Source organism: Micropterus dolomieu, linkage group LG18 (genome assembly GCF_021292245.1).
Source record: "Micropterus dolomieu isolate WLL.071019.BEF.003 ecotype Adirondacks linkage group LG18, ASM2129224v1, whole genome shotgun sequence".
Lineage (NCBI taxonomy): Eukaryota > Metazoa > Chordata > Actinopteri > Centrarchiformes > Centrarchidae > Micropterus > Micropterus dolomieu.
The window spans coordinates 21,051,741-21,066,673 of NC_060167.1; the positions used below are offsets into that span (position 1 = coordinate 21,051,741).

Genomic DNA, 14,933 nt, shown 5'->3' on the forward strand with positions numbered 1-14,933 from the left:
TGAACTGCTACCTCCTTGCCTGTTGCCTGCGTTTGGGTCCTCACCTCAGTCGGCATTCAGCCTTACCCATGACAAAGACAGTGCTTCATTTCAAAATGGAGGTTGGTGGTGGTTTTCGCAGTCAGTTAGTATTACTGTATTTAGATTTGCATTAATATTTTCCCAGAATGCATTGAAAACCTACAGTAACATACTGTACACCACTTATTCAGTAGGGAACTGTTGGAAATACAGTAATAATACTGTGACAACAAGATGTACAGTAACATACTGTACACCACTTATACAGTAGGGAACTGTTTAAAATATAGGAAAAATACTGTGAAAACAACAAAAGTCATTTACTAAGCCATGTGTAAGGCTTAGTCCTTGCACATGGGGCGGGCACTGTGCGGCCCCTGGATTCGGGCCCTGTGCAGCATGTATTCCCTTCCCTCTCCCTCATTTCCTGCTTCTCTCTCTCCTTCTCTCTGTCCTATCCAAATAAAGGTGAAAAGGATTTTTTCAAAAAGGATCATACATTATATAAGCATGCTAACATTAGCTTTGTCATTTGGCTCAGGGAGTTCTGCAATAGTTAAACCTGCAAGTTACTGGATGTAAATATTAATAACAACTAAAAACTTGCTTGTGTGCTGCCCTCTTGCATATAGTGATGCATAAATCTTGCGTTATAACTAAGTTAGAGCTTCCGAATAATTGGTGCATGCAGCTCCGAAACATCAGTCAACAGACACTGAACTGCGACCATCTTCAGTTCAAGGTTAATCTATTCATCAATATATAACACAGGGTTGCACAACAAAATGCAAGCTCCTGTCCCTTCATGCTACACAGAAAACTAACAGAAAACTTTTATTTATGATAGAGTTCAGAGGATGAGTTGAAGAGCCTCACCCTGAGGAAAGAAGCTGCTCTGTAGTCTGATAGTACGACAGCAGATACTTCTGTATCTCTTGACAGACGGCAGCAGAGTGGCTGGGTGGGTCCTTTGTTTCAGAATCCTTTAGGCTCTGTGCAGGCACCTCACCAAAATCACTGATGCTCGGGAGCTGGGTACCAATGATTTTCTGAGCAGTTTTAATCACCCGCTGCAGAGCCCTTCTGTCCTGGGCCGTGCACGTCCCATGACTGGTGGTGATGTTTCCAGTCAGGATGCTTTCTATTGCTCCTCTGTACTTTTTCAGTTTTCTTAAGGAACACAGCCATTTCTGAGCTTTCTTTACCAGCGTGGAGATGTGAGATCACCATGTCAGGTTCTTCATGATACTGATTCCCTAAAACTGTTCACCTGCTCCACTGACGCAGACATGAGTGTGTGTTAGCTTTTAGCTTCTTTTAAGGACTTTCCCCCATCATTTTTGTCTCATGCCAAGTGCTCAGTTGCATTTAAAGTCAGGTGACTTGATCAGAAGCATTTCACTGTTTGGCCCAAAGACTGTATATGTGACCTCTGTGAGATGTCTTCTATATGATATAATCTCATGGAGCTCGTCAGGTTTGCGGTACCAGCAGGTTTATTCCAGATCTGCATTCATTCAAGGACAACAGTGTCGTCTCATGTGGACAAACAGCGCATGCTCTGTCTAAGGGGAAATCCTCCGTTGCTTTTTGGATTACTGTATGTACCACTCTTAAAACTCTACAAGATAGTTAAGTACAGTTTGACACATTGATCATACAGTGGATTTAAACTCCTATGACTAAATAAAATAAACACACCAAATTGTTTCTCTTAATTTTACAAGGTAATTAAACAGATTTCCTAGTTACCTTTACATTTTTCCATTTTCTGTAAACAATTATTTGCAAACAATTAAGTTATGTAACTTCGTCACAATTCAACATACCGGAGGCAAACAAACAGCAGAAACTACCTCAACCTCATGTTTAAATATTACGCCACTCTTTCTAAAAACATATGGTAACATACAGGTGTATTCATGACAAAGGACAACAGTGTTGAATAGTCGTCTTATGTGGACAAACAGCGCGTGCTCTGTCTGGAAAGACAGCATCATGTTAAAGTTAGCTAGCTATACTGGAGAGATTTTCTACTGGCTATAAAACACATAAACGGATGGTTGACTTCATAAAAACATGGCGAAATTAATCTACTACATATAATATTCAACCAAAGAAATCTAGCTTAACTTTTACATGCTTTTCAAGTAAGTCAGCATTGTTTAGTTCACGGACATTCACAGACATGTTACCTGAGGGGAAATCCTCCGTTGCTTTGAGGATTACCCATAATCCCGTCGTCATTACTAGCGTTCACTGCAGGTACAACTTCATGACAGCAGGTGGCACAGTAGTCCCATTAGGTAGGATTTAACTTGAAGCTTTTTAACTATGTTACATAGCCTATATAAAGATCCTTATATAAAGTCTATGCTTGGCCATAAAAACTCCTGGGTTGCTTTGCCTTTATGCTTAGAATTATTATCCTTCTGCATTCCGCTAAAATTGTAGGAGTATGTATGAACATGAACACCCTCAAACACCCTTAAAGCCAAGAGTCATTATTTCTTTTGGAGTACAGCAGCAAAACAATGAAATACACTCTGCTGTCATACTGTAATACTTCATGACTGCCCTGTGTGGACAAAACATAATGAGTATTAACTACAGTGCTGATGCCACATTGTGTTTCAATTCATTATGTGTTGAGACATTTGTTTTGCATTATTTGGTGTAATTGTTTTTGCTACACTAATGTGATAAAGTCTTCAGTGTCACTAATGCTGGTAGCTCAACAGTTTTTCAGCTTTGTGGCACACAAGTGCAAGATGTTTGCTACACTAATGCTGGTAGCTCAACAGTTTTTCAGCTTTGTGGCACACAGAGTTATAAATTATACATAATCAGTATTTCCTCTGATATGATTTGGTTGCCATGGAAAATACCTGAAACATCCAAGTTGTCATGGACACAAATCATTAAAATATACATTAAAGTAGTAATCATGACCCAGACGGTATTATTTACTGTTAATGTGATGACAGCAATAACATGTCCATATTTACCTGAGACTCACAGCTGCTGATGTTCTGAATATTATAGTATGCAGCATATTACATCCCCATCCAACCACAAGACAACAACCTGTAAATGTTTGGTTCACTGAGCTTCATGGAAATTTGTTTGAACTCAAATATTAGAGCTAATTGTCAGTAAACAGCAAGCTGAAAATCATTCCTGCCAGCACTTTACATGCGTTCTCCTCATTGATACGGCTGCTTTAACATACTGTCAAATAGACTTTCTTATTTTCTTTCAATTTCTAACAACCATTGATCAAAACTCTTCATACAGTCTGCATTACCAGCATGCATCTTGGCCAAACAGTTAATCTCACCCCCAAAACTCAGTCAAACCAAATAAGAATAACATATTTTCACTTTACTGACTGTACTAAAGTATATGTAACAAGAATTAATCAGAAATGCAGAAATTTGATTCAATATCCTTTTTTTTCTATATCATTGCGTACACTTGTTTATTTGTGAAAAATAAAAAGTTGAAACAAAAATTTATTTACTAAAATTTCAGTGCCAACCTGTAACTCACCTTCCAACTCCCTGAACCAAGTCTTCTAAAGTACAAGCACATTTCCTGCTTTACACTCAGATTGTAATTCTAAACTTTTTTCAAAACACATAAGTACAAAGACGTAAACATAAAATTTACTGTAAATATTCTGCTAAGATTTTTTATATATTTTAGTTTAGTTACTGCAGAAATGCAGGATATTTGCCATCATTCTGTTTTGAAAGTGTTTTTAACAGTTTTGGACACAGTTTGTTAGAGAAAAGAGATTGTGGATTTTGGAGAAAGTGGTCACTGAATGCATTTTGTGTGAAAGCAATGAAGGATAATTCACAATTTGGGCCACATACACTTCTGTTTCTCTAACTGTGTGAAGAGTTTGGACGATGTGACTTCAGTTTCGACCAATGCATGTTAGCAATTGAAAAAAACTGTCAAAGCCACACTCAGACAGACCGAAGCATCCATTACAGAGTCCACTTCGTCGCTCCGGTGAAAATGTGTGGGACTGGTGAGAGCAGTGGAAGGACTCTTAAACTAATGGATTCAAATTTAAAGAGTCAGTGAGGCATTTAAAAGAATACCTTTATATTTTTAATGGATCCGATCAGTTGCATTTGTTCCTCACTTAACTGTTTTGTCAAAAAATTTATCCACACTTTAGTATTTTTAGCTATGCTAGCGGCATAGTTTTAAATAGCAATGTAAATCAGTCGTGCGGCCACTTTGGTCCAGACAGAAATATCTCAACAACTATTTGATGGATTGGCATGCAATTTGGTACAGATATTTGTGGTCCCCAGAGGACAACTTTGGTCATCTCCTGACTTTTCGTCCACCAGGAGGCCAAAATCTTAAATTGTTTACTACTTTGGTTTATGACTAAATACCTGCAAAACTGATGACATTCCCATCATCCTAAACTGTGCTTTGTGCTTATTAGCCAATGTTAGCATGCTGTCATGCAAAATCAATATGGTGATGGTTTAGCATCAGCCTGTTAGCATTGTCATTGTGAGTGTGTCAGCATGATGATGTTAATATAGGGCTCAAAGTGCAGGTGTGCCTGAGCACAGTCTCAGAGAGCCATGGCAAGAGACTCGTCTCCCTGATTTTTACTCACCCTGCACTGCAATTATTTCCATTTTTAAAATTTAATATATTATTAAATCCTAAAACTGTTTTTTTTAATGCCAGCACATTTACCAATGGGTTGAATTAATGTCACAAGGTTTCAAGTGAAAATCACCATGTTATTGTTTTGTTTGATGCTGTTACACTCAAAGGTTCAAATGCTGAATGTTAGACTAAATGACTCTTAATATATGGGAGATTTTATAATCTGTAATTATAGTTTAAAGGGGAATTTTTTATCATGCATTTTTTAAGGGCATCAATACCAATGACCCAGTGCTCCCTCTGTGACATGCTGAAGTTTCTGGCTTTCAGAGCTCATTGTCTGGTCCATCCCTCTGCAATTTCCTCCCCCATACTCTACATCTATTCTAATTACCAACCACTTAACAACGGAGAACATTGCTACAAGTGATTGACCCACATGATAAGATTTTCCTTTTTAACTAAAAAATAAATCCAATTTGGTTCTCCTCTCTCGGTCTCAGGGGAACACAGTAAAGCTCAGCCACTGTGCAGTGAACAGTATACATGCAAATGACTTTAAAGCTTACTGTTATGAGGAGACACGACAAAGTGAGTGTATGCTGACCATTAGCACTGTATGTCTGAATGGTAAACTAGTATTTCTACTAGTATTTAGTATTTCATGGTCAAGAAGTCTTTAAAGTGCTAAGGAAAATAGAAATTTTAACATATTTAATTCCATGTCAACTGGGCAAACTCCGTGATGCTGTCAAAAGCTCCAAGTGAGTGGGCCTTGTGGTGGTGCGTGGCCTGTTTCTGGTCAACAGCGTGTTATTTGTTGTTTTACCTGCCCCTTCCCTACTAAACATTGGCTGTTGTATTAAAAAAACCTGTTTCTCAACCATTGCCAAAAAAATACTTATATATACTTATACTTATAATATTGATACCTTATTTTTTAAACGGCTCTAGGGATGGCATGGTTTGTCAGTTGGTTGGTCCACCACTTTGGTCCAGACTTAAATTTTTAAACAATTCACAGATTGCCATGACATTTTGTACAGAGATTTATGGTCCAGAGGATGAATCCTGATGACTTTGGTGATCCCCTGACTTTTCTTTTCCCACCACCACGAGGTCCACTTTTGTGTTTTTTATAGTGTGGTACAAACACATTTGTCCTCCAGAGGATGAGGTGTTAAAACTTCCCTTAACTTTTCATCTAGGACCATAAATATCAACATTTTTGTTTTTCCAATGCTTTAGTTTATGACCAAACACCTGCAAGATGGTGAACATGGTTCATTACCTTCAAAGTATCTGTATTAAGGCAATGTCACTGTGAGCATGTTTGCATGCTGACTTTAGCTCAAAGCACTGCGGTGCCGCAGTAATTAAAACCATTAACTACCTGATTTGAAGAATAAGTAAACAAGATTCTGACTGAGCATTCAACGCCAGCTCTCTGTACTTTACAGTTCCTGATGCTCTGTGCTATAGACAGATGTTTTGCTTTTGTATATTTGCTCAGGCAGACATAAACACATGCTTTTGGTAAACAGACATTGTGAAGGGCTTACACAAATTGCAAGGTAAACACAACAGTCCTACAGTGGGATGGTACGGAGAGCAGCCACATGTCAACACATGCAGGCTCTCTGAAGAGGAGATGGATGATGTATCTGTCAGTGAACTGAACAGACTGGACGACCACATCATCAGAGGCAACATTGTCCTTTGATCAGCTTGTTAACTCATCGCACAAATGTGACCAGATTAACAGATGTTAAAACTGAGGGTGAGAAGGGTTAGTAGAGAGACTTTTCTCATGTTGTTTAGTTTTGAAATCGAGGTCACGATGCCCCTTCAGTGTGTTTTGCATGTATGTTTGAGAGCTGAATGTTAAGTCATCAATCACTGGACTCTGATCTTTACAAACAGATCACATCTCAAAAGAGACACTCTGGGGGGAAAAAAGCCCTCTTTTTATTGAATGGAGGTCTGAACGGGACAACCTGTTGCGGTTTTGTTGATAACACAGAAACAAAAAGCTGAACAAAATATAAACCCCCGATTAGCCAATTTTTTAAAAGTGTGATCACAATACAGCATAAATAAAAACAAATACATCTCACCCTTTTCCTTTACATTTCTCTAAAATACTGGAACTTAAAGGGCTTTGTTGTTGTAATCAAACAGCATACAAACAATGGAGTGTTAGTAACAGGACTGACGTAAACAGACACAGACAAAACACACAAATAAATATGTTTAAGTAGAAAACAAATATATTTCAGTATGATAAAAATGGCACAGGACAAGTAATAACTGCTCCCCATAAAATATGATTCAAGGCTTTCTTCTGAGAAAGGCAACTCAAATCTGAACTCTTAATTACGGAGCGGAGACACACAGATAAAAAGGATGTGCGCCGTGTGTGTCACTGGTGAATTTAAATGACCAGAAAGCAAAGAGGCAGCAGGATGAGCTCCTGGTCTGATGATTCGAATCCAACTTTAACACCTGGCTCCACCAAACAATCATTGCTTTTGTCGTACTGTCAGCTTGTGGTGTTTTTATAAGGAAGGGTGTGGTTTTTTTATGGCGCGATGTGATCTAAAAGATCCATTTAGATGAAATATGTTTCACATTACTCCTGCCCTCCCATAAGACATGACTACTAATGAAGCTACATCAGATAAACTTCATCATTGTCCATTTAATTCACCTCACAGACAATAGTCCTTGTGTGCTGCGTTTTACCATACATTTTACATTATAAACCCTGTTTTTCAGTTCCCGAGGGAATTGAGTCCAACACACATGGACCATGATTAACTCAAAACAGATCAACAAATCTAAAGTTTGTAATTGTGTTTTGACTTTTTGCTAGACTTTTAATGTGCAACCACAAATAACTTTACAACAATATATTTCAGAGCAACATAGTTAGCAAACAAGCAATACAAAATCAAAAAAATATTAGTTTTATACACAAAATCGAATTGAATATTACTATAATATGCTACCATGACATGTTACTCTCTTCAAACTATCAAAAAAATGACACTTCCTTTGAGTCTTGCCTGCCTTAAAGTCGTCGTGATATTACAATATTGATTGAAAATCCCACATTTATCCTTCATTTGACAAAAAAAGGACTTGAATAGCATTTTTGGCCTCTCCCAACATGCATTTTGTTCCTGTTGATCAAATGGGTGCACAATATGTTTTGGGATCTTTGTATGCGAGGTTAAAGTACACAAAAACGTCACTCCACAAATCACTGAAAATTCTTCAGTTTCTAAAATAAAGACAAATAACACTGAGATGGAAATTGCTACAATGAACTTAAGCACAATCTTATTTTCTTGTTCTCAACAAAATGACCTATAGTGAGGGGGTAGACAAAATAATCAAGATACTTTTCAGTACGCAACCCAGTACAACAACACTACACAACGTGCCAATGAAGGAATGGTTAGATATTTTAGAAAATACACTTATTTGCTTTTCTTTCACTTATTTGCACACAGCTCTTATATCTGTCCATTGAGTAGAGTCACAGGAAGTGATTAGCTTACCTTAGCATAAAGACTGGAAACAGGGGGTAACAGCTAGCCTGGCTCTGTCCAAAAGTAACAAAATCCACCTACCAGCACTTCTGAAGCTCACAAATGAACAAGTTTTGTCTCCTTTGTTTAACCCGTACAAAGTCAAAACATTGCGGTTTTACAATAGGGTTAAGTGCTACAACAATTTCGACGAGGTGGCCAGGCAACCAGCAGAGACTCAAGTAGGTTACTCTGCCTAACCAAGAGATAGTTGGCACTAACAACCATGACACAAAACCATGGATGAATAAAGAGAGCTGGCACTCAGCCTTGCCACCAATTTGTCCCAGTGGCCAGACCCGGTAAATCTCCTGTGGCCCAAAAAGCTTTTGGTGTGTTCCATTTCCCTCGGAAGTCGGATGCTGGAGCTGGGAATGTAAATGCTCTGTATTTGTATAGCGTCTTTCTAGTCTTCTGACCACTCAAAGTGCTGTTACACTACATCACATTCACCCATTCATACACATTCATACACTGATGGAACAGCGATGGTTCAGTGTCTTGCCCAAGGAAACTTTGACATGGAGCCTGGAGAACCCGGGGATTGAACCAGTGATCTTGTGGGCAACCCGCTCTAACTCCAGACTTCAGACAGAAGTGTGATAAACAGTATATTACTATAGCTGATAAGGTTCTCCAAAGAGGGTAAGCCAGAAATCGAACAGTGAAGCCGACCATAGCCTTCAAGGATGGGTTCCATGTAAGCCCACTTACCCTGCGACACCCCGTCAAAATGAGAGATGTAACCGTATTGGTTAGATTACAAACTTTCTGCAAGTCTTAAAAAAACTATTCGTCCATCAGTGACACTACGTTGGAGTTAGGCAGGTGAGTCCTGTAGGTGGGCGGATTAAACAGTGACGATCCGAGTCAGACAAACACACTGAGCGTGAAGACTTTAGTTGGTGCAGCAATGCAGCTACCAGAATTGTTTCTGCTGTTACTCTATGTCATTAAACCATGCTTATGCTGCGCAATAATGCGTAGTAGAGGCTGGTGCCAACAGGAAGTAACCCTGTAGTAATATCTCATAGGGCCAAAACTGGCTTCACTGCTTTCCATTCAAATCCGCAGAGTGACTTCGTCCAGTAATATACGTCTGTGGGTTCTCTCGAAATTTCCGAGTCGGAAATGACTTAAGAGGTGTTGTTGTTGAAATTTCCGACTTGGAACTCGGAAAATTCCTACTTCCCATGTCCAATGGACCATCAAACCCCAGAGATGCCCATTAAAAGGCAAGACAGCTGTATTTAAGCCACGTTTGTTGTTCCCATAGTACATTCATGAGACACGAGATATAACTTGTTAATTAGTAAGCCCTAGATTGGACAGCTGTTTCCTCTGCTTCCAGTCTTTGTGCTAAGCTAAGCTAACTGGCTGCTGGTTGTAGCATAATTTTTACCAAACAGGCATGACCGTGGTATCGATCTTCTCATCTAGACAGTGAATTAGCATATTCCCCACGTCAGACTAGATCTTGTTGAGTCAGCATTTCTCTAACACAATTTCGACTAAACTGAGCATCATAACAAAGGTAGGATTTATTGTTGCACTATTGTATTGATTACACTGCGAGGTGTTTCTGTTATTTTGTCTACCCCTTGTATCTCTCTGGTTATTTTACACTAATCCAACTTTCTGATCCCCCTTCTGGTTTCGTCTCGATCAGACCCAGGCGTGGATGCTGCCCGCCCAGTCCAGCAGTCGCCCTCGGTACCAAGCACGTGAGATTGGCTGAATGAGAAGCAGGAGTCGAAACCTTCGGAGCAGCCCGCAAAAGACGGCGGCTGCCACGACCACCAGCGGTGACATCATCACAAAGCCCAGGATGATGAGGGCGGAGCAGCTGTTGTCGTCAAGGTAACGGCAGATGGCAGAGGGGGAGTCAAGGACCTACGACGACAACACAGAGGGGATCACACAAGTAGACACAAGGGCTCCAGAGGATGTGACGAACGTTCTAGCATCAGCGACTTCTCTTCCATCAAAAGCAAATAGGCACAATTTGTCATTGGCCATGTTGCGATTAGTGTGTGCATGTGTGTGTCTGCATATGCTCAGGGTGCAGAAGTGGGACAGGGTGGGTAGTGGACTGTGACAGAGTCTCTCCCACCCTCCCTTTACAGTTCAGATAACAAGTGGCTCAGTAGCTGACAGTAACCCTCCGAGCTGTCAATCAACTGTGACGGCGAGCGAGAGCGAGAGGGAGAGCGTGGGTGGGGGGAGGCAAGAGAGAAAGAGACGGACACTAAAGAAACATGTAAAAGAGGCAGGAAAAGAACAAAACAATGAGTGGATAAAGAGCGAGAGGTGAGATCAGAGTGCACATGAAGCATACTACAACATAAGAGCATACACCGGGGTTAAGCACAGTATCTCCTTTTCTCTGCCAAACTCACTCAGACACATTCAAAATGACTGGGTAGTCCTCATTGTAAACAATTTCCCATTGTAAGCTTTTTCAAAAGGAACTTTGCCTCCTACAAAAGTACCCTAGCAACAGCACAAGCACACACACCTCTATCAAGTGCACACTGTGCTTTCACTGAGTACATTTCCCTCCTCATCATGTTGTCAGTGTGTCTGTGCACAGCTGGTGCCAAATCTTGTCTTCTCAGTGGGTCCCCCTCTCTCCATGTTCAGTCTGTCGCCACAATAAGGGAGAACTGTCTGACTGGCATCATCTGTAATTGTTTGCTCTGAGCTATCACTTGCGCTGCCCTAATCATGATTACAGTCTTGTTGCACGCATGGACTTTGCATGTTCTTAATTTTCCTGCTCCGTCATACCCGGTTGCACCTTCAGAGACCAAATCATTCAGAACCGAGACAACCACGGTCTGAGGACCAGCTGATTCAAATGTGGCTTTAATGTTATGACCCATCGAGTGAGCCAGAGACAGAGCTGTAGAGCTTCACATCTTAATTAGGCGTGATGGCTAGACTCACCATGTTTTACTGATGACCTGTCTGCCCCCTCGTGTGACTCACAAAAAACAAGCCGCACCCATCTCCTCACTTCATTACAACAAACACAGTCTGACAAGCTCCAACATTCAAGTTTAGTCATTATCTTTTTGGATGAGCTTCTTAATAAAAACCAAAGCTTGAACTACTTTGCGGAGAAGGTGTCACGATTAGGCGTATAACATATGCTGCCAAAAAGACTTTCCCTTAAGGCTGTAATTGTCTGTTTTAAGATTCCAGGTGCCAGTGCCAGTCTTCATGAAAGTAAATCCTCCCACTTTCTGTATATGACATGCCTAAACTTCCAGCCAAGTTAAAGGGGACTGGGTGGTTGGAGTAGTGCAGATTCCTCTGTGCTAATGATTTGTAAACATACTGTCAGGTTGGCACAGAGTCCTATCTTTTTAAAGTTGCATTAACTGTTTTTCTGGCCACTTGGGGGCAGCAGAAACAAGCAAAAACATCAGCAACACTGATATATTGTTACATTTTATATTGATATGGTGAACTTCTTAGCAAAACGTTTCTTATTTAGACATCCATTATTTATTTGGGCTGTGTAAAGTCCTGAATTCAGTCTCTTTTAGATTTGTTTTGGTTTTCATCAACTCCTGCTCTCCGGCTCTTTAGCTGCTAAATGCTCCACTGTTTTCACCAGCTAGTCGCTAACTGTGTATGTCTGCTTTTTGGTACTGAGCAGGTAGTCCCATTATACTGTCATTGGATCCATAAAAATACTGACTATAGCAACTTTAATAACCCTGACAGGGGTCTTTTAACACCCCACTTTTCAGCAACTGGGAAGAAGAATGAGGGAACCTTTTAACAACCAGCATTAACTGAAAGTAGTTTGACAGTACAGAGTGACAGGAAACATGGGGAAAGATGTTGATGACATTCGACAAAGGTTCCCTCCACAACCTAAATGGTATAGTAAGAAAGTCACCTTGGACGCAATTACAAGTGGTTTATTTAAATAATTATTTTGCTTTTATTTTAGATAGAGATAGACAGGAAACGTGGAAAGAGGAAAGTGTTGACATGCAGAAAAGTATATTTTGCAAGACTAAATTGTACAGCTAAAGTGGAAGCCAAGTATATATTTTTTTCTAGATTATTAACATTTAAAACACATTTAATCTTGTTCCAAATGCATATAGTGTTACGGTAATTCACACACTGTATTCTGTATGTTTGCTTCCTACGAATCAGGACATTGTGCAGATTTATACAGAAACAGTTGTTCCAGTGTGTTCGGTTTGAATCCAAAATGTATTCTGGTTTAATTAACATGATAACCGTCTGTTCACTCAGTACTTAACAGTCACATGTGTTGCAAAGTCAGTGAATATAAACTCTTATTACATAAAACAGACAAAAAAATGATAAATCTTAAAGTGTGGCAAAAATTTTTTATAATTTGCAGCATATCACAGATCTTACTACAGAACTTAGACATCCCAAATCATTTACCCTATTATTTCACATTGTGAAAATACGGCACTGCCCATTGTGATTACTGCCACTTTAAACACTATCCTGTGTCTGATGATAGTCTCATCCATCTAATCATCCAGGGGCAGGATTAGCTCAGATGCAACTTTGGAGCATAAATCCCAACACTGGATCAGCTGTCAAATAGAGTAACAGTAACGTTTCCCTTCAGCTTGTCCTTGCTACAAAGAGAATAAACAACAGGATAATATCTCCTAACCTGAGACCACAGTGCTGCAGACAACTCACCCTGGAGTGGCAGAGGAAACCGATGTACAGCAGCAGCACTGCAGGCAGCAGCACCACAGAGAAGACCACAGCCAGGAGCAGAGTGCTGGCCAAGACGACGCACAGGTTCCAAAGGATGAGACCTGCCCCGCAGGCCACGCAGCCGCACCTGCCCCTGCGGCTTCCCCACGCGCTGCCCCCGCTGTGGGCCACGGGAGGGGGCAGCATCTTCACTCCCTCCCCGATCCAGAACTCCTCCTCTTTCTCCTCCTCTCCTGAACCTCCATCGTCCAGGTCCACGTCCATACCACACATCCTGAGACAGAGGGAGAGAGAGAGAGCACTCCTTGATTTGTTAATGTTTTAATTTAATGAATATAATGAATGCAAAGGAGATGGAACAACTGTCCCAGGATGACGTGCAGACTCACTATGGCTCTTTAGCAAGCTTGCAAAACATTACTGTGCTTATTTAAATTGTGTATGTTGTGAACATCTGTATCATGATAAATAAAATATTTGCACATGAAATAATTTCTCTTGACACCACCTTCGTGTTGCATTACACACACACACACACAAAACACTTAAGGTTTCTATATCCTTTCCAGGCCAAATGCATTTAAAGTTTGGATGCATGCTGGATTTTAAAACCTTAAATAAGAATAGTGACAGACACAGCCCTGTCCCCTTACTGCCCTCTTCTACTCAGCCAGTAGCTCATTAGACTATGTAAATGAGATGAGACTATGGACTGTTCTGACTTTACACACACACACACACACTCACACACACACACACACACACACCTTTTAGCTGTTTTCCCATGCTTCTCTGGTCGATGTCATCGATCAGAGCATTGTGACTTTGAAAAGCCCAGACTGTATGCCAATACGATCCATTTTAAACCAAGTCAGCCTGAAACCTTTTAACCTGCTGAGCTGTTCCTCTCAGAGCAGTTTCAACACAGCTTCATCATGAACTGAACACGTTCCTCTTTGGTTTTCTTATTTATTTGTTTATGTTTTTATTTTATTCATTTTTATTTACCTTTGATGAATAAAATAATGCCTATTTTCTGTTTCTATTGCAGTTTACACCTGGTTTCTCTCCTGAAACGATTATTGTCACAAACATAGAGTAGCTCCATAACATCAGCGTCTTTAAACAACACGCTATGAATTATTGTTCCTGCCTACCTCCAAGTACAAATCCCGTTAATCCCTCGGGTGTGTTTGTTGAATTCCTCTCCCGGTGATCGACCCGGTGCTTTTAATTTCAGAACAAAAGACCTAGAAGCCTAGTTCTGGTGCCAGATTTGTCAAACAGCAGCGGAGAAAAGCACCTGTGAGTTGGACCCCGTGCTGCTGTAGTGATGCTGCTGTGAGGAGCCTCTGTGCGTCCGTGGGAGCAAGCCACTCCCGGGCCGCGCGCACTACCGTTAAGTGCGCGCTCACGCGGCCACACGAAAGTTACGTTTGCAACCTAAATATAAGAAAAAGTCTTTGAAATTGAAATATTTTCGTTCTAATATATTTTTACAGCGCACACACGCCTCCCCCTCACAAACATACAAATCAAAAATTAAAAATAAACAGTTTGGATAAAAATAACCTCAAAATGGCTCGGGTGGGTCTCCCCTACTTCACGTCACTTCATCCATTGTCTGGCAACACATGACCCTTTATAAAGGATTTATACGTTTCAGCTAATGTCTTCATTTCCTAATAGTTTTTACATCAGTTTTAGACATATAGGCCTACATCAATAAGAACAACTTTTGGATTGCCAGGTAGTGGAAAAGTCTCACCCACTATGATACTTTTAAAAATTCTAATTATCAGTGCATTTACCAATTTATTGAAAAGCTATTAATATAATTCACTGATGCTTTATTAAGAAATGAAAAATACAGAAACCAAAGAAAGTGATGTTTTTACAACCTGGCAACCAAAAAGTTTTTTTTGTTAATAGCTT

General features: G+C 40.2%; 1 protein-coding gene across 1 annotated transcript; it reads right to left on the reverse strand.

Annotated features, from left to right (window-relative positions):
- Positions 1-9,932: 9,932 nt before the first annotated feature.
- On the reverse strand, positions 9,933-14,338 carry LOC123987178 (transmembrane protein 88). The gene is made up of 3 exons (XM_046075844.1): positions 14,156-14,338; positions 12,978-13,272; positions 9,933-10,160 (listed from the first exon to the last, which is right to left on the reverse strand). Exons 2-3 carry the CDS (start codon positions 13,269-13,271, stop codon positions 9,933-9,935), a joined length of 522 nt encoding a protein of 173 aa, XP_045931800.1. The 5' UTR covers position 13,272; positions 14,156-14,338.
- Positions 14,339-14,933: the final 595 nt, after the last annotated feature.

Excerpts from the sequence above, each read along its gene's own strand:
- LOC123987178 (XM_046075844.1), bottom strand. The coding sequence starts at position 13,271 with ATGTGTGGTATGGACGTGGACCTGGACGATGGAGGTTCAGGAGAGGAG. Across the intron at positions 10,161-12,977 it reads GTTTCCTCTGCCACTCCAGG|GTCCTTGACTCCCCCTCTGC; the intron begins GTGAGTTGTCTG and ends TTGTCGTCGTAG.